The 23,739-nt window shown below is 42.5% G+C and overlaps 2 protein-coding genes across 4 annotated transcripts in view; both read left to right on the forward strand.

The window, feature by feature from the left end:
- Positions 1–8,058, forward strand: part of LOC110488025 (cyclin-dependent kinase 6) — a 73,108-nt gene extending 65,050 nt beyond the window's left edge. The window contains exons 6-8 of the mRNA XM_036971023.2: positions 2,494–2,544; positions 2,692–2,827; positions 2,981–8,058. Of these exons, the coding sequence (XP_036826918.1) occupies positions 2,494–2,544; positions 2,692–2,827; positions 2,981–3,130 (337 nt within the window). The 3' untranslated portion in view covers positions 3,131–8,058. The remainder of the gene's footprint in view (positions 1–2,493; positions 2,545–2,691; positions 2,828–2,980) is intronic.
- A 4,554-nt stretch (positions 8,059–12,612) lies between these two features.
- On the forward strand, positions 12,613–18,192 carry fam133b (family with sequence similarity 133 member B). Of its 3 annotated transcripts, none has more exons than XM_021559982.3 (11): positions 12,613–12,784; positions 13,590–13,687; positions 14,003–14,081; positions 14,192–14,308; positions 14,404–14,454; positions 14,614–14,685; positions 14,994–15,092; positions 15,295–15,366; positions 15,482–15,574; positions 15,852–15,905; positions 17,369–18,192. In XM_021559982.3, exons 1-11 carry the CDS (start codon positions 12,761–12,763, stop codon positions 17,456–17,458), a joined length of 849 nt encoding a protein of 282 aa, XP_021415657.1. In that variant the 5' UTR covers positions 12,613–12,760; the 3' UTR covers positions 17,459–18,192. The 3 variants fall into 3 exon arrangements, with proteins under 3 accessions (XP_021415657.1, XP_090083789.1, XP_021415658.1); XM_090227663.1 differs by having other exon boundaries at positions 15,328–15,366; XM_021559983.3 differs by having other exon boundaries at positions 15,331–15,366.
- The last annotated feature ends 5,547 nt before the right edge of the window (positions 18,193–23,739 follow it).

Consider the following 23,739-nt stretch of genomic DNA (forward strand, 5'->3'; position numbering starts at 1 on the left):
ACACGTATTCCAGAGGTTGTATGGAATGTGGGACAGAATGGTTGGCACAAGGGGAGCGTGACTCAGCTGCCGGTCCCAGCCCTATCCCCCTTATCACCTACAGGTTGGGTGTGTGTGTGTGTGTGTGTGTGTGTGTGTTTGTGTGTGTGTGTGTGTGTGTGTCAGTGTCAACCCTGTGTGAAGCCAGTCATCCATTCAAACCACTCCTGGTTTAAAAATTGACCTCTTGGAAATCATACTTGTTTTGGCATGATGCTGTTGTTGTAGGTGATGTTTTCCATCTAAAGGCAGAGAACTGGTTTGGTCTGATCTCTATGGTTCAACCCTCAGACTCTCAACATGCCCTTACAGCAACCAGTATAAAGGGATGCCAGTGTAGTGAGCCATTGATAGAAATGTGGTTATAGGGGGTGTATTGGTTAGGATGGTGTCTACTTGGTGAAAAGGGGCATAGATCAGTTCCACCACTGTTGCTGCTAGGTTTGTATAGCGTGTTATGGAGCACCCTTAACCCGTCAAAGTATGTGGCAACATAATTGCTGTCGCTGTAAAATGTGCAAACTACCATCAAACTACCTGTGTCTAATCTTCAAAGTCTTAGCATGTAGGGAAAGTGTGGGGGTTTAGCTATGTAGGGAAAGTGTGTGGGTTCAGCTATGTAGGAAAAGTGTGGGGGTTCAGCTATGTAGGGAAAGTGTGGGGGTTCAGCTATGTAGGAAAAGTGTGGGGGTTCAGCTATGTAGGAAAAGTGTGGGGGTTCAGCTATGTAGGAAAAGTTTTCGGGGTTCAGCTATGTAGGAAAAGTGTGTGGGTTCAGCTATGTAGGGAAAGTGTGGGGGTTCAGCTATGTAGGGAACGTGTGGGGGTCCAGCTATGTAGGAAAAGTGTGGGGGTTCAGCTATGTAGGGAAAGTGTGGGGGTTCAGCTATAGGGAAAGTGTGGGGGTTCAGCTATGTAGGAAAAGTGTGGGGGTTCAGCTATGTAGGGAAAGTGTGGGGGTTCAGCTATGTAGGGAAAGTGTGGGGGTCTAGCTATGTAGGTAAAGTGTGGGGGTTCAGCTATGTAGGGAAAGTGTGGGGGTTCAGCTATGTAGGGAAAGTGTGGGGGTTCAGCTATGTGGGGAAAGTGTGGGTGTTCAGCTATGTAGGGAAAGTGTGGGGGTCCAGCTATGTAGGGAAAGTGTGGGGGTTCAGCTATGTAAGGAAAGTGTGTGGGTTCAGCTATGTAGGGAAAGTGTGGGGGTTCAGCTATGTGGGGAAAGTGTGGGGGTTCAGCTATGTTGGGAAAGTGTGTGGGTTCAGCTATGTAGGAAAAGTGTGGAGGTTCAGCTATGTAGGAAAAGTGTGGGGGTTCAACTATGTAGCAAAAGTGTGGGGGTTCAGCTATGTAGGAAAAGTGTGTGGGTTCAGCTATGTAGGAAAAGTGTGGGGGTTCAGCTATGTAGGGAAAGTGTGGGGGTTCAGCTATGTAGGGAAAGTGTAGGGGTTCAGCTATGTAGGGAAAGTGTGGGGGTTCAACTATGTAGGGAAAGTGTGTGGGTTCAGCTATGTAGGGAAAGTGTGGGGGTCCAGCTATGTAGGGAAAGTGTGGGGGTTCAGCTATGTAGGGAAAGTGTGGGGGTTCAACTATGTAGGGAAAGTGTGTGGGTTCAGCTATGTAGGGAAAGTGTGGGGGTCCAGCTATGTAGGGAAAGTGTGGGGGTTCAGCTATGTAGGGAAAAGATTACGGCAGATGTTAGATGCATTGACATCTGGTGGTGACTGCTAGTTTATATATCTCCCAGCTAGTCTCTGTTAGAATAATCCAATAGGTCTTTCACACAGGATTTGCACTGCTCACCCACTCCCAATGCCGCACATGCACGCACGCACGCACACACACACACCACACAGGCCCACAGAGAGCTAAGGCAGACACACATGAGGGTTAAATCTATGTTTTTCTACCCGTTGGCTGGTTGGTTGGTTGGGAGCAGTGGTTGGCTGGGGTTTGAGTTGAGACATGAATGAACTGATGATGACTGCTGGAATTTCTGTGGGTGCCGGGGGAAGCATACCCAAAGCCACAGGAACCACCAGCAGGCCTGCTCCTTCCCTCCATCCCTAGCCCCTCTCCACCTCCTCTCTCTCCCTCCCATGAGTGTGCCTTTCTCCCGTGTGCTGCTGAAACAGTCCTCAGTACTATCTGGTCTGACCAGAACCAGGAAAGCCACCTCTTTACAGTAGAACAGAGTGAGGGTTGGACTGGTTATGCCAGTTAAGGATGATGCTGGCCAGCGTCTGCCTGGCCGGCTCAGTAGGAATGTTTGAGATGTCATTTTGTGTTGAGAAGATGAAGAGTCAGCATTAATGCAACCTGCATCACCGCCACAGATCCCATTGGCACATTAAAACTCATTTATCTGATTCATTGAAGGTGTATAACACAGTTTGATAGTGCAAATCTACACCAATAAGCTTCAGTTATATTGACATGTGCTCTTCCTCTCCCCAGACCTTTGTTTAGAGGAAGCTCAGATGTTGATCAGCTGGGCAAGATTTTTGAGTAAGTACCATATTGTACATCATGCTATAAATCATATTTACAGTTTTAACAATCAATTGGCAAATAATGAGGCTTGTGATTCTGATGATAATGATAATGATGACGATGAAAATAGTGGTGAAGATGATGATGATGATGATCCCTCAGTGTGGTCGGGGTTCCCTCGGTGGAGGACTGGCCCCAGGAAGTTGCCCTACCACAGAGTGCCTTCTCTCCACGACCCCCTCAGCCAATCGGAAACCTCATCCCTGACATGGACGAGCTGGGGAAGTCCCTTATACTGGTGAGCATTAGACGCACACACACCGCACTCTAAATACAGTACGTTCTGTTTCAAATTGATTTGTCCAATAGGAATGAAACTCACACTTTTCTTCTTATTGAAGAAAATGTTATCATTATAATATTTGTCTCTCTCTTTTCTTTCTCTGTACAGCAATTCCTGGCATTCAATCCCGCCAAAAGGATATCAGCGTTTGCTGCTCTGACCCACCCCTACTTCCAGAGTGTGGATAGTGACAGTAAGAGTGTGTACGCTCAGCCCATTGCCAGCAACAAGCCCACCATGGAGGAGAGTGCTGCCTGACAGCCCCCCGTCCCAGGATAAGAGAGAGAGAGAGCGAGAGAGATGGACACAAAGACAGAGAAAGAGAGCAACAGACAGACATTTGATTCTAAAATGCAACAGTGCTGTCTTCCACAATGTACTGATTCGAATGCTGCTTTTTAGGATAATTTTTTTTAAATTAAAAAATGTAAACAATGCAAGGACCCTTAAAGCTGAGATGTACTGCCACCAGGGGAGAACCTCTGGATGTCCAGGAGCTGCTGCCTCTTGTCTCTTCTGCCTTAGCCTGAGAAGAGGCTCCTCAGTGAGGGAACACCAAGCACCAAGGGTAGGTCGGCATGGATCTCACCTGGAGCTCATCTCCACGACTGAACTGAGAGAGAGGATACACACACATATGTTTATCCCATGCAGGAGGACCTCACACTGCCTAGTGCTGCTTATGGTCCAAACATACATTTGTGTTTTTATATCACTGCCATCTACAGGTAGTCCTGTGTTGCTGCAGACTGGAGCAGGATTCTGATGGGCTTCAGCTTAAAAGACTTTGACTGGTGCGAACGAAGCACTCCACGGAACAACTGAAAATGGATCACTTTGAGTTCTTCTTATGGCATCCATACTTCAGTGTCATAAAGTGAGATGAAATCAGATGGACACCATTCAAGAGCCTATGTGTTACTCTTTCTGATGACCTGATCAATCAGAAACACAGAAACACAGCCTAAAACCCCAAACAGCAAGCAATGCAGATGTAGAAGCATGGGGGCTAGGAAAAACTCCCTAGAAAGGCAGGAACCTAGGAATAAACCTAGAGAGGAACTGAGGGGTGGCCAGTCCTCTTCTGGCTGTGCCGGGTGGAGGTTATAAGAGTACATGGCCATTTAAGGCCAGATTGTTCTTCAAGATGTACAAACGTTCATAGATGACCAGCAGGGTCAAATAATAATCACTGGTTGTAGAGGGTGCAACAGGTCAGCACCTCAGGAATAAATGTCAGTTGGCTTTTCATAGCCAAGCATTCAGAGGTCGAGACAACAGGTGCGGTAGAGAGAGAGAGTCAAAAACAGCAGGTCCGGGACAAAGTAACACGTCCGGTGAACAGGTCAGGTGAACTAGTTCGCTAGTCTCAGGCAGAAGAGTTGAAACTGGAGCAGCAGCACGACCAGGTGGACTGGGGACACCAAGGAGTCATCAGGCCAGGTTGTCCTGAGGCATGGTCCTAGGGCTCAGGCCCTCCAGGAAGGGAGAGAGAGAGAATTAGAGGGAGCATACTTACATTCACACAGGACACCTAATAAGACAGGATAATTTCACAAAATAGGACAGACTGACCCTAGCCCTCGGCACATAGACTATTGCAGCATAAATACTGGGGGCTGATTGGGGGGGGGGACACTGTGGCCCGTCCGACGATACCCCCGGACAGGTCCAACCAGGCAGGATATAACCCCACCCATTTTGCCAAAGCACAGCCCCCAAACCTTTAGAGCTATATCAACAGACCACCCATTTACTACCCTGAGACAAGGCTGAGTATAGCCCACGAAGATCTCCTCCACTTCACGAGCCTGGGGGGGGGGGTGCAAAACCGTACAGGAAGATCACGTCAGTGACTCAACCCACTCAAATGACGCACCACTCCTAGGGACGACATGGAAGAGCGCCAGTAAGCCAGTGACTCAGCCTCTGTAATAGGGTCAGAGGCAGAGAATCCCAGTGGAGAGAGGGGAGCAAGCCAGGCAGAGCCAGCAAGGGCGGTTCGAAGAAATAGATGAGTCTTCAGTAAAGACAAAGGTTGAGACCGAGTCTGCTTCTCTCACATGGATAGGCAGACTATTCCCTAAAAAATTTGCTCTATAGGAGAAAGCCCTGCCTCCAGATATTTTCTTAGAAATTCTACGGACAATAAGGAGGCCTGTGTCTTGTGACCGTAGCGTACGTGTAGGTATGTACGGCAGGATCAAATCTGAGAGATAGGTAGGAGCAAACCCATGTAATGCTTTGTAGGTTAGCAGTAAAACCTTGAAATCAGCCCTAGCCTTCTCAGGAAGCCAGTGTAGAGAGGCTAGCACTGGAGTAAAATGATCAAATGTTTTGATTCTAGTCATTCTAGGATTCTAGCAGCCATGTTTAGCACTAACTGAAGTGTATTTAGTGCTTTATCCGGGTAGCCGGAGAGTAGAGCCTTGCAGTAGTCTAATCTAAAATAATTTTTGGACAAAAAGTTTCTGATTTTTGTAATGTTACAAAGATGGAAAAAAAGCTGTCCTTGAAATATTCTTGATATGTTCGTCCTTCACAGTTTTATTTGAGACAACTATACAACTATCAAGCTTATTTGTCAGATCCAACAGCAGATCTCTTTGTTTCTTAGGACCTAGAACTAGCATCTCTGTTTTGTCCGTGTTTAAAATAATTTGCCACCATACACTTCCTTATGTCTGAAACACAGGCTTCCAGAGTAGGCCATTTTGGGGCTTCACCATGTTTAATCGAAATGTACAGCTGTGTGTCGTCCGCATAGCACCAACAGGTAGAATATATAGTGAAAACAATAGTGGTCCTAAAACAGAACCTTGAGGAATGCCGAAAGGTACAATTTATTTGTCAGAGGACAAACCATCCACAGAGACAAACTGATAGCTTTCCGAAAGAAAATTACCTGATGACCTGATACACAGAGCATACTGGAGTGACTACATGTTGTATAAGAATAAGGTCGATGTACGCACCATTGTTGACAGTTGATTTCTTATTTTCTATTAAGTCTTAATTTTATTGGACTTTAAATCATGTGTGGGGATTGAAATTAAAAATGATATTGCAAAATTCCCCGCTAGAAAATAAATTACAAGACTAGGTCAAATCCAAAGGAGGAAAGGTTTGACAATGTGAGGCATGTAGAATGGATCGGGTAATGGACTGGTATAGGCTAGTGCTAGAGACTGCACTTATCTTGGCAGTAGTGGTGTGACTTGCATATCCAGAACACTGGCATGTGTAGCAGGGTAGCAGTAGTATAGGTGTTGGTCAGTGAAATGTTATTGGTTGTGAGATTTTGCATTGAGAAAAGGGAGGTGGATACGTCGGATTCAGAGGATGTTGAACATTGTACCTTCTTCATTTGGACTTAGTCTCAGAGGGTTACATAAAAGCATACAGGGGTTCATGTTAAAACACAGCTGTTCTGTGTTAAGAATGGTTGTTTTAACAATGATGCTCACCTTACTTATTATGCTCACGTTGAGGAGCACTCCAATGGCATATTGATTCAATATGACTAGCTAGAGTGCTTTCAGACTCGCTCCCTCCGAGGGATTGGCTGAAAACAAGTCAAGGTAAATAGAGTTATTTTGTTTGTAAAACTTCTTACTGCACAGTAATCTAGACCATAACTTTCACTCTGGTATATCTAGTGCTGCTAGCACACGAATACACTCAGGATCTTTTTAGAAATCAAATCAGAAATCATTCTGACACACTTTGCACATTCATGATTAGACTGCATCAACTGTTTCCGTGGCTGACAATAATGCTATAACATGATTTTGATACTATACTCATATTACAGAATTCATGACTGTGTGAATCAAACTGCATATCTGCTATGATATGTTTGATATCCTACGTGTTTTCAGTGTCAGGGGACACTTGGTTTAATGACATGAAATCCATTTGAACTGAGCTCTCATCTCCATGTAGCAGTAGATTTGTTCTGTCAGGTTCATGTCACTGATGGATACTCATCTCTGTTCTGTCAGATTCATGTCACTGATGGGGACTCGTCTCTGTTCTGTCAGGTTCATGTCACTGATGGATACTCATCTCTGTTCTGTCAGGTTCATGTCACTGATGGATACTCATCTCTGTTCTGTCAGGTTCATGTCACTGATGGATACTCATCTCTGTTCTGTCAGGTTCATGTCACTGATGGATACTAATCTCTGTTGCAGACTTCATGTTACAACTCTCTAGAAATAGGGATTGTCAAGATTTCTTGGTATCGGTCAGTTCAACGTCAACTGCCCTACTAACAAGTACCTACTGGGCACAGACATCTGTTCAAAGTCAACTGCCCTACTAACAAGTACCCACTGGGCACAGACATCAGTTCAACGTCAACTGCCCTACTAACAAGTACCCACTGGGCACAGACATCAGTTCAACGTCAACTGCCCTACTAACAAGTACCCACTGGGCACAGTTCAACGTCAACTGCCCTACTAACAAGTACCCACTGGGCACAGACATCAGTTCAACGTCTTGTTTTGATTTACAGTTGGTTGAGTTGTCAATTCAGTGTGAAATCAACAAAAAAATGTCATTGCATTTAGGTTAAACGTTGGGTGAAAAAAAGACGAAATGCCCCATTACTGATTACTTTTTGCAAATCCAATTATTTTCCCACGTTGATTCAACGTCATGACATAGATTTTTGGGGTTGAAATTACGTGGAAACAATGTTGATTCAACCAGTTTTTGCCTAGAGGGTAGACTATCATCATTTTAGTCTATATTCACTTGAAACTATCACTGTGTTATTTTATTTAAGAGGTTTATTGGTCATTTGTAAACCTACAACACAGGACAAGAATACTTTTGTCTATGTAATAGAAAATAATAAAGTTGTACTTTTTTACAGCCACCTACATGGGGTCTGCCATACATTTCCTATGATTACACAAATGCACCTACAGTATGATAGCTTTGTATTGCAAATACCCTTTAGCTAATGAACAGTACTGAAAAATGTAGTATTTTAACACATTTAGCTCCAAGGATGAAAGTAAAGGCCACAAATGTATTTGAAATGCCCACTTATGACATGGTAACTTAATTTACAATGACGATATGGAGGTAATGGGCATTATGTTTACATGAATAAATGCCATCAGTGGTGATTGCTTCATGTTGCACCATTTGAATAAAAAATCTGCTTTGTATATGCGAGCGTTCTTGTTTGGGATTCATTCAAATAATTAACAAATGTATCATGTGCTTAATATTGAATTGGGTTGCGTTAGGCTGTGGATATTTAGTTGTTGTATTTGTTGTGGTATTTCAATGTTGTTAACATGTGAAGCTGCAAAAAAATGCTGGAAAAAATGTGTAAACATCACAATATACACTGAGTGTACAGAACATTAGGACCACCTTCCTAATAATGAGCCCCCAGAACAGCCTCAATTCACCAGGCCAGGGAGTATACAAGGTGTGGAAAGCGTTCCACGTGGATGCTGGCCCATGTTGACTCCAATGCTTCCCACAGTTGTGTCAAATTTTCTGGATGTCCTTTGGGTGGTGGACCATTCTTAATACATACAGGAAACGATTGAGTGTGAAAAACTGTTGTGTTGCAGTTCTTGACACAAACCAGTGTGTCTGGCACCTACTACCATACCCTGTTCAAATGAACATAAATCTTGTGTCTTGCCCATTCACCCTCTGAATGGCACATATTCACAATCCATGTCTCAATTGTCTCAAGGCTTAAAAATCCTTGTTTCACCTGGATTCACCTGGCCAGTCTATATCATGTTTAGTACACTCAGTATATTTTATTATAAACAATCTGTAAAGAATGTGTATCTTTCTATTTGACAGAAGATCATGACATAGCAGAATTGACAGAAGATCATGACATAGCAGAATTGACAGAAAATCATGACATAGCAGAATTGACAGAAAATCATGACATAGCAGAATTGACAGAAGATCATGACATAGCAGTTTTGACAGAAGATCACGACATAGCAGAATTGACAGAAGATCATGACATAGCAGTTTTGACAGAAGATCATGACATAGCAGAATTGACAGAAGATCATGACATAGCAGAATAGACAGAAAATCATGACATAGCAGAATTGACCGAAGATCATGACATAGCAGAATTGAAAGAAGATCATGACATAGCAGAATTGACAGAAGATCATGACATAGCAGAATAGACAGAAGATCATGACATAGCAGAATAGACAGAAGATCATGACATAGCAGAATTGACAGAATATCATGACATAGCAGAATTGACAGAAGACCATGACATAGCAGAATTGACAGAAGATCATGACATAGCAGAATTGACAGAAGATCATGACATAGCAGAATTGACAGAAGATCATGACATAGCAGAATTGACAGAAAATCATGACATAGCAGAATTGACAGAAGATCATGACATAGCAGAATTGACAGAATATCATGACATAGCAGAATTGACAGAAGATCATGACATAGCAGAATTGACAGAAGATCATGACATAGCAGAATTGACAGAAGATCATGACATAGCAGAATTGACAGAAGATCATGACATAGCAGAATTGACAGAAGATCATGACATAGCAGAATTGACAGAAGATCATGAGTCCCTTTTTTTTGTTGCAACAACACATTTAACATTCCACGCAAATCTCTTCTATACTGCATATCAAAACAACAATGGATTACATAGTATTACATAACAAATATGTATCCTTCCTATACATTTTAAATGACTTCTCTCACTACTGCTTATCTAAACAATGCAGAATTAGCACCATACAGTCATACAAGTCTTATTTTGAAATAGACCCAATATATCATGTTTGAGATTTGTTATTATAACTTATGTCCTTAAAACAGAGGCGGAGTCCCTAATGGAGCCCTATTCCCTAGGGCCCTGGCCAAAGGTAGTGCACAATCTAGGGAATAGGTTGCCATTTGGGCACATCCAGCGAGGCCAAACACAGATAACAAGCGAATACCCCCCCCCCCACCCAATGCAATACAGATCACCATGCCTACATTAAGCATAGAAGCCCAACCAGTATATATTGTGGTGTCTTCTGTACTTTAGCTACAGGTGTACAATAGTAGTGATCCCAGTAAAAGGACTTGCTCAATGACTCTCCAATGAAGCCCCAAATGATTTAGGCTTTAGTGGTTTTTTCTTGTACATAAGGTCTTATTTGTGCAGTTTATTTGTTTAGTATTTTTCTAGTATTTGTAGTGTTCTTCTTTTGAAATTATGTTTCATGTACAGTACAATGATGATGTGTTTTTCATGTGAAGAAGTTACTGATTTTGGGGAAGTTATGCTATTTAACTAACTAAAGGTCTTGCTATATAACATCATGTCTAGTCTAGGTCCATTATGTAGCCTGGTCTTATGTTTGTTCAGCACCATATTTAAAATAAAAATGCATTTTATATTGTGTGATTCAAAGCTGTTTTGAAGCAGGTTGTTGATGCCAGAATCCACATTTTTACAATGCCCGTTTTTTGCTAATATTGTAGTTCTGCCAAGAAACCGGATTTTAGGAAATACAGAGTATCAAATAGGAACATAGTTTGCTACTTATTTTTATTTCAATTGTATTTATCCATTTAGGCTTTCTCTAAACTGGTTTTGCTGCTATACAGTAATGCTCTCAAAACGTATTTTAAAAACATATTATGACCCACCATAAGGTTATCTAAGTGTATGTAGCAGCTTAACATTTCTGATATTGTATTCACAACTGCTTGTCATTTTATTTTAGTCAAATAAATGTTTAGTGTGTTAATTGTGTTTCCACTGGCATTATTGAGTATTATCTTACTAACGCAATTCCTGTCATTTTATAAACCGGGTTGTTCAAGCCCTGGATGCTGATTGGCTGAAAGCCGTGGTATATAAGACTTTATAAACCGGGTAGTTTGGCTCCTGGACGCTGATTGGCTGAAAGCTGTGGAATATGAGACTATACCACGGGTATGAGACAATATTACTTGTTTACTGTTCTAATTATGTTGGTAACTTGTTTATAATAGCAATAAGGCACCTCGGGAGTTGGTGGCATATGGCCAATATACTACGACTTAGGGCTGTATCCAGGTACTCCACGTTGCGTCGTGCAGAAGAACCGCCTTTAGCTGTGGTATATTAGCCCTATACCACACCCCCTTGGGCCTTATTGCTTAAATATACCATGGGTATGATGCAAAACTACTTGTTTACTGTTCTAATTATGTTGGTAACCAGTTTATAATAGTAATAAAGCATCCCAGGGGTTTGTGGTATATGGCCAATATACCGCGGCTATACAACTCCGCGTTGCATCGTGCCTAAGAACAGCTCTTAGCTGTGGTATATTAGCCCTATACCACACCCCCTTGGGCCTTAATGCTTAAATATACCTGTGTTTTTAATCTCTAGCTCAAGTGAAATCCCCACCTGCTTCAAGATGTCCTCTATCATCCCCATGCCCAAGAAAGGGAAAATAACTGAAGTTAGTGCTACCAACCCGTAGCACTAACTTCCGTCATCATGAAGTGCTTCGAGAGGCTAGTCAAAGACTACATCACCACCTCCCTCCCTGACACACTCGACCCTCTCCAATTTGCCTACCTCCTTGAAAGATCCAGGGACAAACGTCATTGCACAGCACACTGCCCTCACCCACCTGGACAAAAGGAATGCATATGTGAGGATGCTATTCATCGACTACAGCTCAGCCTATCAATACCATAGTGCCCTCTAAGCTCACCACAAAACGTACGGCCCTGGGACTGATCTCCTCCCTATGCAAGCTGGGTCCTGGACTTCCTGATGGGCGTTCTCACCCACCTTCTGTATTCCCTGTATACCCACGACTGTGTGGTCTCACACAACTCCAACTCCATCATAAAGTTTGCTGACGACACGACGGCCTGATTACCAACAACAACGAGGCGGCCTACAGGGAGGAGGTAGGCACTCTAATGGCGTGGTGCCAGGTAAACAACCTCAAAGTCAGCTAAACAAAGGAGCTGATTGTGGACTTCAGGAGGTACCAGGCTGGGCATGCACCCATCGTCATCATCTGTGCCACCATGGAGACGGTCAAAAAGTTCAAGTTCCTCTGCGTACACAACTCCAAGGAGCTGAAATGGTCAAACCCCACGGACACGGGTGAAGGCACAATAGCGACTCATCAAACTTGGGATTCTGAAGAAATTCAGTCTGTTCCCTAGGGCCCTCACAGTGTTCTACAGGAGCACCATCAAGAAAATACTGTTGAGTTGCATCACAGCCGGGTACGGCAACTCCCCCGCCACAGACCACAAGGTGCTACAGAGGGTGGTGCCCTCAGCTGAATGCACCACTGGGTGCACACAGCCTGACCTTCAGGACACCTACAACCCCAGGTGTCACAGAAAGGGCAAGAATATCATCAGGGACCCCTGGATATTCTGAGCCATGACCGGTTCTCTCCGTTTCCATCACTCAGACATGGGCATTATTGGAGGATCATGGCAAAAAAAATGTAAAACTGCCCAATAGCTTCTACCCACAGACCATCATCACTAGTCAGCTACCCCCCCCCCCCCCCCCCCCCCATTATATTTGTATTGTTTTATTTCACTTTGTACTGCATTGTTGGAGCTCGGAGCTTAATAATTTCTCTGTACCCTGTCATTACATACATCTGCAACCCTGTACATGTGTTCTCTCTAATCCAATCTAATATATATATTTACCGCTAGGTGGCAGTCATCACGGGTCTGTGTGTTCGTCGTAGTCAGAGAATCTAGCTACGTAGCTAGAGAAGCTCGCTTGTTGTGGTGGCTAACGACGGGAAGCATGCTACGGTTCTCAATTTAGTGATATTCGCCCAATAGTAGGCGAAATCTGCAGAAATGGGGAAAAGAGACAATAGAGTGGTAAGCCACGTGTTAAATAATTACAGGCATGTAGATATTTAGCTTTTTACGATAAATAGTAACGTTATGCATGAAAACAAACAAACGTGTTGGCTATAGCTAACTGGCACTGAACGCATGGGCCTGTAACGTTAGGTATGTTAGCTAGGCCCTATAAGTTAGCTAGCCAACAGTAGTTTACGTTAGTGTGCAGACAAGTCGAATCCCTTTAAAACTAGCTATATCAAAGGTGCGGAAATTTGAGTTATTTTAACATACGATATATATATATCGAACGAATATAGCTAGCTAGGCAAACTAACCTGGCAGATATCGAAGAACAAGTAAACGTTAGCAGGTCGTATGAAGGACCGCTAAACGGAGCCACACCTGAACTAACGTAGCTAACTATTAAGTTCGAAATATATCTAGTTATGTTATTTAGCTAGTGTATAATAATATAGCGAACTAGCGAGCACACCCTGTGCCTGTTCTGCTAACATAATCCAAAGCGCACTGTCGGAAAAAAACAACTAACTAACTATTATTGTAACTACGCCTGCCAACTAGGCTCGAGTTCATCACCCGAATTGGCCGGACTGGCTGTCTACGTTGTATCTATGTTATGAATGTGTTAACATTAGCATTAGCTATGGAAAGGCCATAGAATTGGTATTGACAGTCTAGTCAAAATGACTGATCCAACCTAGCCAGGTCAAAATATTGTGTTATTATGCTTCCGATCCTGTCTAGACTAGTGTCTTGTCTACGGTAGCCAGATGTCATTGAAATGTCTGGTCTGACTGTCTCCCTTGTGTGTTTTCAGTCATATGTGAACCCCATAGCTGCATCACGGGCCAAGGGACCTGCACCCAACGCAGGACCGTCTATCCAGGATTACCTGAGCAGACCACGGCCAACATGGTAAGCATAAGATAACACACCAAAGGACCCAGGATTTGTGCCTGAAAGGGCTCCAGGTTGTATAACTGGCGAGATGGACATATCCTCATTGATGTTACTGAAGAATGTCAACAGGCAAAATGGTGGATTCTATGTGTGTAAATCGGGGTAGTAAGGCATTGCTGTTTTATAGTAATAGGCTACTAATAGGCTACACGCTATGAAATGCTGCCTGCAAGTCACAGTAAAATGTTGCTATGCCCTTGAATGTTTGGACCTAGGCCTACATCACCGTCAGTTGTGATTCATTGAGTGATGATGGTTTTTGTTCACCAGGGAAGAGGTGAAAGAGATCATCGAGAGGAAGAAGAAAGGCTCCAGAGCTCTGGCGGACTTTGAGGATCAAATGAACGAGGTATTGTTCAAATGTCAACAATTCTACTTTATTGACCGGTTGTTATTATACCACAAATCCAGTGTTTTCTTTTTTTCTTACATTCAAATATCACAATTTGCTTTGTATAGAATTGGAAGAAAGAGCTGGCGAAGAACAGAGAGAAGTTACTGGGTGGCGTTGACAAGGAGAAAGAGGAGAAGGAGAAGAAGGAGAAGGAGAAGAGAGAGAAGAAGGAGAAGAAAGAGGTATGCTTCCAGTTCTATCCATGTCTAATATTCGAACACAAACATTTTGTTTTAACGTATCCACCTCTCATACCAGATCTCGGTTTTGTGTTTAGAAAAAGAAGAAAGAGAAGGGAAAAAAAGAAAAGGGAAAGAAATCCAACAGGGTGAGGAAAGCTGTCTCCAATGTTTTGTTGAAGGCTGTTGGTATGCATATTGCGGTAGTGGTATCTGTCATCTAAAGTGTAAGCTTTTCACAAAGGTATCTTTGTGTCAGTTGCTGTCTTCAAATCTAATGAGCTCTGCTTTCATTGTGTTTGGTCAAGCATTCCTCTCCCTCCTCCTCCTCATCGAGTTCTGATTCCTCTAGCAGCTCCTCCTCAGACTCTGAAGACGAGGTATGTACCAGAGTATTTGGTGACAAGTCTGTGTCAGCTTGCCATACTGTTTCCCAGCCACCCTGTAGGCACCATAGAAATATAATACATTAGAAGTAATTGTATTTGTAAGGTAGGCACGAAGAGCTGTGTGAAGTATTGTGAATATATATATTGTGAATACATTTATACTGTTGATATTTTGTTTGGGGATTGGCTTCTACCCCCTTTATGAATATGCGTTTCCAGTTAAATATTGTCCGACTAGTTCAAAGAGGGGAAATGTGATAGATTGAAACTGAGTTTTTGTCTGATGTCTGTTTGGTCAGAATGAAAAGAAGAGTGTCAAAAAGAAACGTAAAAAGAAGCGGTCCTCCTCCAAGAAAGCATCAGAAGACTCGACTGTAGAATCGGAGCCCGACAGCAAGGTTACTTTGATGTGGAGAGTATTCCATCTATTTCCTTACATTCATTTTAATCGAAGACATTTCTGCACTCTTAGAAATGTCTTTCGTCACGTGCTTCTCTGTTTAGCCATTGTTTGATTTCTGTTCATTCATTTCAAAGTTGAACTTTTTTTTGTTGTGTGAGTACTTCATTAAATCTTCATGTTTTGTATGCAAAAAAAAGGGCTCCTTCCCTCTCATTCTGTTTCTCTCCAAGAAGACGAAGATGGAGATGGAGATGAAGAAGAAAGAAAAGGTAATTTAAGGACATTCGTGTGGTTGTTAGTCCTATTTTGTGTATTGCTGCCTGAAGAAGGTTTTGAACATGCTGGGCTACAGTGAGCTGATGGCTGTAAATGTTTAACCTTCAGGATGAAAAGAGCCGCAGGAAGAAGAGGAAAGCCGAGCAAAGTCATAAAGACTCATCCTCGGAGTCGTCAGCTGACTCAGAAGTGGAGGAGGGTGTAAGTACATTCACCTTTGTCACCTTTATATTCATTTGCCATGTTTTATGACTGAAAATAATGTGTTATGTATTGACTTAGATGACCACTTATGGGATGTATTTTTGTTCCTCGTTGGAAGGCATAGGCCATCTGCAGTTTAAGTATTATATGGAGGGAACTTTTTTTGCATTCTGTATCATTGTGAAATACTGCACTTTTTGATTGGACGTTAGGAAACTGTCAGCGGCCTTTCCCCATATATTGTGGTTGGTTAATTTTTGCAATGTCTCTGTAGGGTGAAGCCAAGAAGAGAAAGAGAAGTAATGAGGAGAAAGAAAAAATAGCAGCAGTAAGTGGTTGTCAGATAAGCATACACTAACCACAGGATGAAAACGGCCACTCCCCGTGTCAGATTTAGTGATTAGTGACCAAAATACACTATATTTACAAAGCTATGTGGACACCCCTTTAAATTAGTGGATTAGTCTACTTCAGCCACATCGTTGCTGACCGGTGTGTAAAATCAAGCACGCCGCCATGCAATCTCCATAGACAAACATTGTCAGTAGACTGGCCCGTATTGAAGAGCTCAGTGACTGTCAACGTGGCACCGTCATAGAATGCAACCTTTCCAACAAGTCAGTTTGTAAAATTTTTGCCCTGCTAGAGCTGCCCTGGTCAACAACTGTTCAGCTGGGGAGTGGTAGGCCACACAATCGTCTATCCTCGATTTCCATGACCGAGCAGCTGCACACAAGCCTAAGATCACCATGCACAGGGCCATGCGTTGGGAGGAGTGGTGTAAAGCTCGCCAGCATTGAACTATGGAGCAGTGGAAACGTATTCTCTGGAGGGATGAATCACACTTCACCATCTGGCAGTCCGACGGGCGAATATGGGTTTGGTGTATGCCGGAAAAACGATACCTGGCCCAATGCATAGTGCCAACTGTAAAGTTTGGTGGAGGATGAATAATGGCCTGGGGCTTTTTTTCATGGTTTAGGCTAGGCCCCTTAGTTCCAGTGAAGGGTAATCTTAGCGCTACAGAATACAATTTCATTCTAGACGATTTTGTGCTTCCAATTTTCTGGCAACAGTTTGGGGAAGGACCTTTCCTGTTTCAGCATGACTATGCCCCCGTGCACAAAGTGAGGTCCATACAGAAATGGTTTGTCGAGATCGGTGTGGAAGAACTTGACTGGCCTGCACAGAGCCCTGACCTCAACCCCATCAAACAGCTTTGGGATGAATTGGAACACTGACTGCAAGCCAGGCCTAATCACCCAACATCATAACCCGACCATACGAATGCTCTGCAAGTTCCCGCAGCAATGTTCCAACATCTAGTGGAAAGCCTTCCCAGAAGAGTGAATGCTATTATGGCAGCAAAGTGGGGACCAACTCCATATTATGCCCATGATTTTGGAATTAGATGTTTGACGAGCAGGTGTCCACATACTTTTGGTCATGTAGTATATGTTAGCAAGTGACCAGAAATGGCAACATGCCTCTGTCAACATGCCTCTATCTCTTGGGATTGTTTCAAATGTAACATATTTGCAATATAATATATGCAGATGCTTTTATCCAAAGCATCTTAGTCATGCATGCATACATTTTAAGATATGGGTGGTCCTGGGATTCGAACCCACTACCCTGGCATTACAAGCGACGTGCTCTACCAACTGAGCCACAAAAGACCACATACAATACTGCCTGAGTAATATTTTTCTGCACTGACAGATTTTATACAAAAACATAGCAGAATGGAAGTTTAACACTTACTTATCCAACTGTTGTAAATGTTAACAGGACAAATCAAAGAAGAAGAGGAAAAAGAAGCACAAGAAACATGGCAGGAAGAAGAAGAAGAAGACCTCTTCTGACGTTGAGTTAGACTAACATCTAGCGCTGTGGTTCTCTGTCCAACTGTCCACCACTAGAGAGCATCTGCCTTTCCACTACCAAAAAAATCCCATCTAGGCTGCTCCCATGATGGGGGTAGTTGATGGATTAGGGGAACCGCTAGCGTTCTGCTCATGAGAGTTGAGATGGTGGGGAGATGGGATATGGGGTTTCTAATGTTAATTAAGGACTGGTGAACTGGGAGTTACGGGTCATCAAACCCTCTGTGACAACTTTGCATATTTGTTTTTCTTTTGTCTGTTGCTAGTTTTTATTAGATCCAAATGAACGTCGTCAAGGACACCATAAGTCGTCGTCAAGGACACCATAAGTCTGTCAAGTGTGGCCCAACTGAACTGAAACATTTGCATATGAAATGAAAATGAACTTCCATACATGGATATTGATCAGCAGTGTACATTTTTTACACCTTTGGTATGCTGCCCTGCTATGTCTATTTTACCATTCTTGGAGATCTCGTGCATCACTAGCTACACTGAGGTCATTTTGGGACTTTGTTATGCTGGTGCCCAGTGTCATGATGCATGCATTCTGATATGATGGTCACTTCTCTTGCCAGCCTCATATTGAAGTTGGGATTGTGAAAATATGAGTGAAATTGTCATTATCACAAGGGATAAACTGTTCAATTCTGTTAATGTAATGAATTCTACAACTGAATATCTATAAATGAATGGGTTTTAATTATTAAAGTATTGTTTTATCCTTGATAATATAGTGATTATTTTTTGTGTATGGATGAATGATGAATGATTTGTATTGGATGAGAGTAACAAATAACATTTATACTTGTAATTTACGATCCTGGAAGCATCATGAAATACAGTGGGCCAAAAAAGTATTTAGTCAGCCACCAATTGTGCAAGTTCTCCCACTTAAAAAGATGAGAGAGGCCTGTAATTTTCATCATAGGTACACTTCAACTATGACAGACAAAATGAGAAAAAAAATCCAGAAAATCACATTGTAGGATTTTTAAAGAATGTATAAGTATTTAAGTAATAAGTATTTGGTCACCTACAGACAAGCAAGAGGGCCAAGTTAATTTGAGTTTTTATTTATTCATTTATTATCCAATAGGCCACAAAGTGTCCTATCCTAGGCCCCCCTAGGCCCCATCCTATTCTAGACCACAATTTACCCATCCCCCCCTTTGATATCTGGCTCTGCCCAGGTAACAACCTTGCCTAATGACTTAGGTAAGATTAGTAAATTATCCTTATGTTCTGACATTGTCATGTAGGAGCGCCCCTTTCATTATCCACATGTCCAATTCTCCCTTGGGCTTCCGTTCATGTCTATCCTGTATAAATTATCTGTCAAGTGTCTTATCTACTTTAAGAGTTATCTGTGCTGCTTTGTATGTTCTTAGATGTACTGTATATGTGCCTGTCTATTTAAACAGTAACCCTTTTCTCTCCTTTCTTATTTCACGGGCACTAGTCAATGCTACTGTCGGCCTGCTGTGCTGAATAATTTCTTGGCAATGTTTCCGTGTTTTACACCATAGTTCCTGAAACCAACTAAACATTCATTCCTCTCAGTATCTGTTTATTTACCCATTCTGTGTCACTCCTACCTTGCTCATTTCCTAGCCCCCCTTCTAAAACTTCTGCTCTCAAACCTTCAAGGTCTCAGCAGCACGGGGAGGGCTCCTCCGTCTGCCCTTCCTCCTATCTGTCTTTCGCTCTTTCTCATAGCCGTCTTTATCAAATATGGGTTGTTACCAACTATTGACTAAGTGTCTCACTGTTTGGCATTATCTGAACTCATGGATTTGAGAATGGTGGCAATCTCTAAAGTCCTTACATAACCTTAATCAACCTATCTCGATCCTATCAATAGTCCTAAATCACCACAGATGTCATATATCCCTGTCAACTTTGATACTATTTAAATAAAAAACTTCTAATGATCAAATAAAGCCAAAACGAATGCTAACCATATCATATGCTTTCTGTACTAATGAAATCCATCCATCGGGAGTCCACTGTGTTTTATCTAACAATAACATGGGTTAACCTTAAAATCAGTCTCATCAATCATTTAATATATGTTGCATAGTGTGGGATACATTATCTACAGTCATTTACCATCCCTAAGAACTGCAACATTTTTTAAATTAATTTTAATGCTTATAAAATCACTATTTTTCTATCTCAATCTATTTTCCTGCCTTATTTGCTTAAACTATCTCCTGTCCAAACCTCAAAGGACCATATCCTCCCCCGTTTATTATCGATGATAAATAGGATTTCTGTTCCTGTTATAATACCAAATGAATAGTAGCCAATTCGAAACCTTCACAGTCAGTGTTTACAACAGAATCCTGAACCTCCTCCTCCTCCTCAATAGAGTCTATTCCCCCGCTCCTCATAATTTGTCCTGACAAAAATCCACATTCTCCTCTGAGTCTTGCTGCTCCTAGTGAACTACTTATCTCTCCACCTCTCCTAGCTCAGCTCGCCCCCACCCTACTAAGTTCTGTTTAATGGTATGGCTTATCTCGGGACGCATTCCACTGAGGAAAGCAATTTTTAATTGTTGACTATACAATTAAGTGAAGTCCCTCCACTGCCGGGGATTCTTTTAACCCACTATTCTCCCGGAGCATCATATATACACTGCTCAAAAAAATAAAGGGAACACTAAAATAACACATCCTAGATCTGAATGAATGAAATATTCTTATTAAATACTTTTTTCTTTACATAGCTGAATGTGCTGACAACAAAATCACACAAAAATTATCAATGGAAGTCAAATTTATCAACCCATGGAGGTCTGGATTTGGAGTCACACTCAAAATTAAAGTGGAAAACCACACTACAGGCTGATCCAACTTTGATGTAATGTCCTTAAAACAAGTCAAAATGAGGCTCAGTAGTGTGTGTGGCCTCCACGTGCCTGTATGACCTCCCTACAACGCCTGGGCATGCTCCTGATGAGGTGGCGGATGGTCTCCTGAGGGATCTCCTCCCAGACCTGGACTAAAGCATCCGCCAACCCCTGGACAGTCTGTGGTACAACGTGGCGTTGGTGGATGGAGCGAGACATGATGTCCCAGATGTGCTCAATTGGATTCAGGTCTGGGGAACGGGCGGGCCAGTCCATAGCATTAGTGCCTTCCTCTTGCAGGAACTGCTGACACACTCCAGCCACATGAGATCTAGCATTGTCTTGCATTAGGAGGAACCCAGGGCCAACCGCACCAGCATATGGTCTCATAAGGGGTCTGAGGATCTCATCTCGGTACCTAATGGCAGTCAGGCTACCTCTGGCGAGCACATGGAGGGCTGTGCGGCCCCCCAAAGAAATGCCACACCACACCATGACTGACCGACCGCCATGCTGGAGGATGTTGCAGGCAGCAGAACGTTCTCCACGGCGTCTCCAGACTCTGTCACGTCTGTCACATGTGCTCAGTGTGAACCTGCTTTCATCTGTGAAGAGCACAGGGTGCCAGTGGCGAATTTGCCAATCTTGGTGTTCTCTGGCAAATGCCAAACATCCTGCACGGTGTTGGGCTGTAAGCACAACCCCCACCTGTGGACGTCGGGCCCTCATACCACCCTCATGGAGTCTGTTTCTGACCGTTTGAGCAGACACATGCACATTTGTGGCCTGCTGGAGGTCATTTTGCAGGGCTCTGGCAGTGCTCTTTCTGCTCCTCCTTGCACAAAGGCGGAGGTAGCGGTCCTGCTGCTGGTTTGTTGCCCTCCTACAGCCTCCTCCACGTCTCCTGATGTACTGGCCTGTCTCCTGGTAGCTCCTTCATGCTCTGGACCTTACGCTGACAGACACAGCAAACCTTCTTGCCACAGCTCGCATTGATGTGCCATCCTGGATGAGCTGCACTACCTGAGCAACTTGTGTGGGTTGTAGACTCCGTCTCATGCTACCACTAGAGTGAAAGCACCGGCAGCATTCAAAAGTGACCAAAACATCAGCCAGGAAGCATAGGAACTGAGAAGTGGTCTGTGGTCACCACCTGCAGAACCACTCCTTTATTGGGGGTGTCTTGTTAATTGCCTATAATTTCCACCTGTTGTCTATTCCATTTGCACAACAGCATGTGAAATTTATTGTCAATCAGTGTTGCTTCCAAAGTGGACAGTTTGATTTCACAGAAGTGTGATTGACTTGGAGTTACATTGTGTTGATTAAGTGTTCCCTTTATTTTTTTGAACAGTGTATATAAAAAATACTACTACCGGTCAAAAGATAAAACAAAGTTTCAAATAACATGATCAGATCAGAGTTACTACTCTGGAACCCTCCACAAAGATAAATTATTGTACCCTTATGGCCATCGGAAGAGAGACTCAAGAAAGTCTGCCCTTAGTCCAAGGCTATGCCATTTCCTTCGTCTCATTGGTTCAAATTACAACTATGTCAAAGAACTATATACTCGTTCATAATTATCAGTTACTCAATTTACATTAAAATCAGTATCACAAATTACCTTAAATTCCTTATCCAAATGGCCCTCCCATGAGGCTGATCAGACCACAAGGGAAAGCCATGATAGAGGTCAATAGTCATACTACCCTTTTACTGTCGTGTTCCATACAATATTAGACAAATTGAAAAACCTTTTATCTAAAGAATTCACGTGTTTAATTTAAACTCAGAAAACAAAACTTCTAATATTCCATATCTCTTGGAAAATGGAAATGTACTCCCTCCAATCATAATTTTTTTAATTTCCTCAATGTTCCATGTAACTCATTCAGTCCTTCTCCAAATAGTCTCCCCAAAATGCTTGATAGGAATACCCTGCCATTAGACACACACAACTGTGATAAACATGCACTGTCCCTTTAAAATAAAATAAACTCAGCCTGCAATCCACTTTGCGGACCTGTCATTGTTCCCCATAATGAAAACAGATTATAATGTATATATACCTTAACTTCCTGTTAAATTTCACTGGTGTTACCTGAACAATCAAACCAAAATCAATAACCGGGAACTATTACAAAACCTTTACGATTACAACTCCCTCTCTTATAGCCAAATATAGCCCAGTGAATGTCACCAATCAGTGCTGCCCACCTAACAATTTTTTAACTACATAAAGAGATGTAAGATAACAACAATACATAAAGAGAGACCTAAGACAACAACATTTAGTCATGGCAACACAATTTGTTTAATGTGGAATGCATTGTTCAGCGCATTGCGCAAGTGGGCCAACAACAAGTATTTATTCAAGACAAATATGCTGCAGACCAGCAAGAATTCCTCCACGGACCTACGCCGGTCCACAGACCAGGGTTTGAGAAAGGCTGGAATAGGCTATGGATAATTCTTCTGAGACTACACTAGGAACACTTGATATTGCGAGCCCAGCAGAGAATCAGGGATGAGGGGCATCATCGGGCACACATGAGATACTATAATTCTGTAAGCAACTCATTCTCAAACACTTAAGCAGTATGACATTTAATTGATTACAAATTACATGACCCTCCCCTGGACTAAATTACAAATTGCATAACCCTCCCCCATTTCCCTCCGGGTAACTATTGCTTAATTTTTTTTTTTACCTCTCCCTTAGTTTGCAGTGACTTTCACTTCCTCTCCAACTCTGAGGCAGCAGTGTCATTCGAGTAGCCGGGATTAGCCCAGAAGGCTAATATTTCACAACCATTCTTTCAAAATAATATTTATTGTAAGACACATATTGATGTATTCAGTCAATGGTGTCACCTGTAAATGACCGATTGTTTGGTGCCACCCCCTTGTTTTCATTCTAAGTGAAAACACTACACGAGAAGTAGGGCAGCATAGGGTCGCCCATGACCTGCGGATTCTGGCTTTAAACAGAACATTTGTAGACATCCTCAATCTGGACAAAGTTCCTCATGGATACACCCAGATTTCCTAAAACAGACTGTATTCCTTATCACTGTGGTTTGCAACACAATACTAAAGTCACTTTCACCAAACTAACTATGTATTGAGAAACGCTGTAATTTGCATGACAATAACTTTACAGTACAGTTAAGGACTCAGGTCACACAGAGGAATCAATCAGACAACCTAATGAGAGTAATGCTGTACCTTACATAATTTCTCACTTTTTCCTTCCTTATATTCCACAATAACTCCTAGACTTATTTATTTTATTTTTTACCCCTTTTTCTCCCCAATTTCGTGGTGTCCAATTGTTGTAGTAGCTACTATCTTGTCTCATCGCTACAGCTCGGTTGACCAGGGGCCCAGAACACTTGGAGAACGAACAGATAAGC

Source organism: Oncorhynchus mykiss, chromosome 30 (genome assembly GCF_057628025.1).
Source record: "Oncorhynchus mykiss isolate SJ-2025 chromosome 30, ASM5762802v1, whole genome shotgun sequence".
Lineage (NCBI taxonomy): Eukaryota > Metazoa > Chordata > Actinopteri > Salmoniformes > Salmonidae > Oncorhynchus > Oncorhynchus mykiss.

Bases quoted from the DNA above. Each gene is read 5' to 3' on its own strand.
- fam133b (XM_021559982.3), top strand. From the start codon at position 12,761: ATGGGGAAAAGAGACAATAGAGTG. The intron at 14,309-14,403 runs GTATGCTTCCAG...TTTTGTGTTTAG, and splicing joins AGAAGAAGGAGAAGAAAGAG to AAAAAGAAGAAAGAGAAGGG. The intron at 14,686-14,993 runs GTATGTACCAGA...CTGTTTGGTCAG, and splicing joins CCTCAGACTCTGAAGACGAG to AATGAAAAGAAGAGTGTCAA.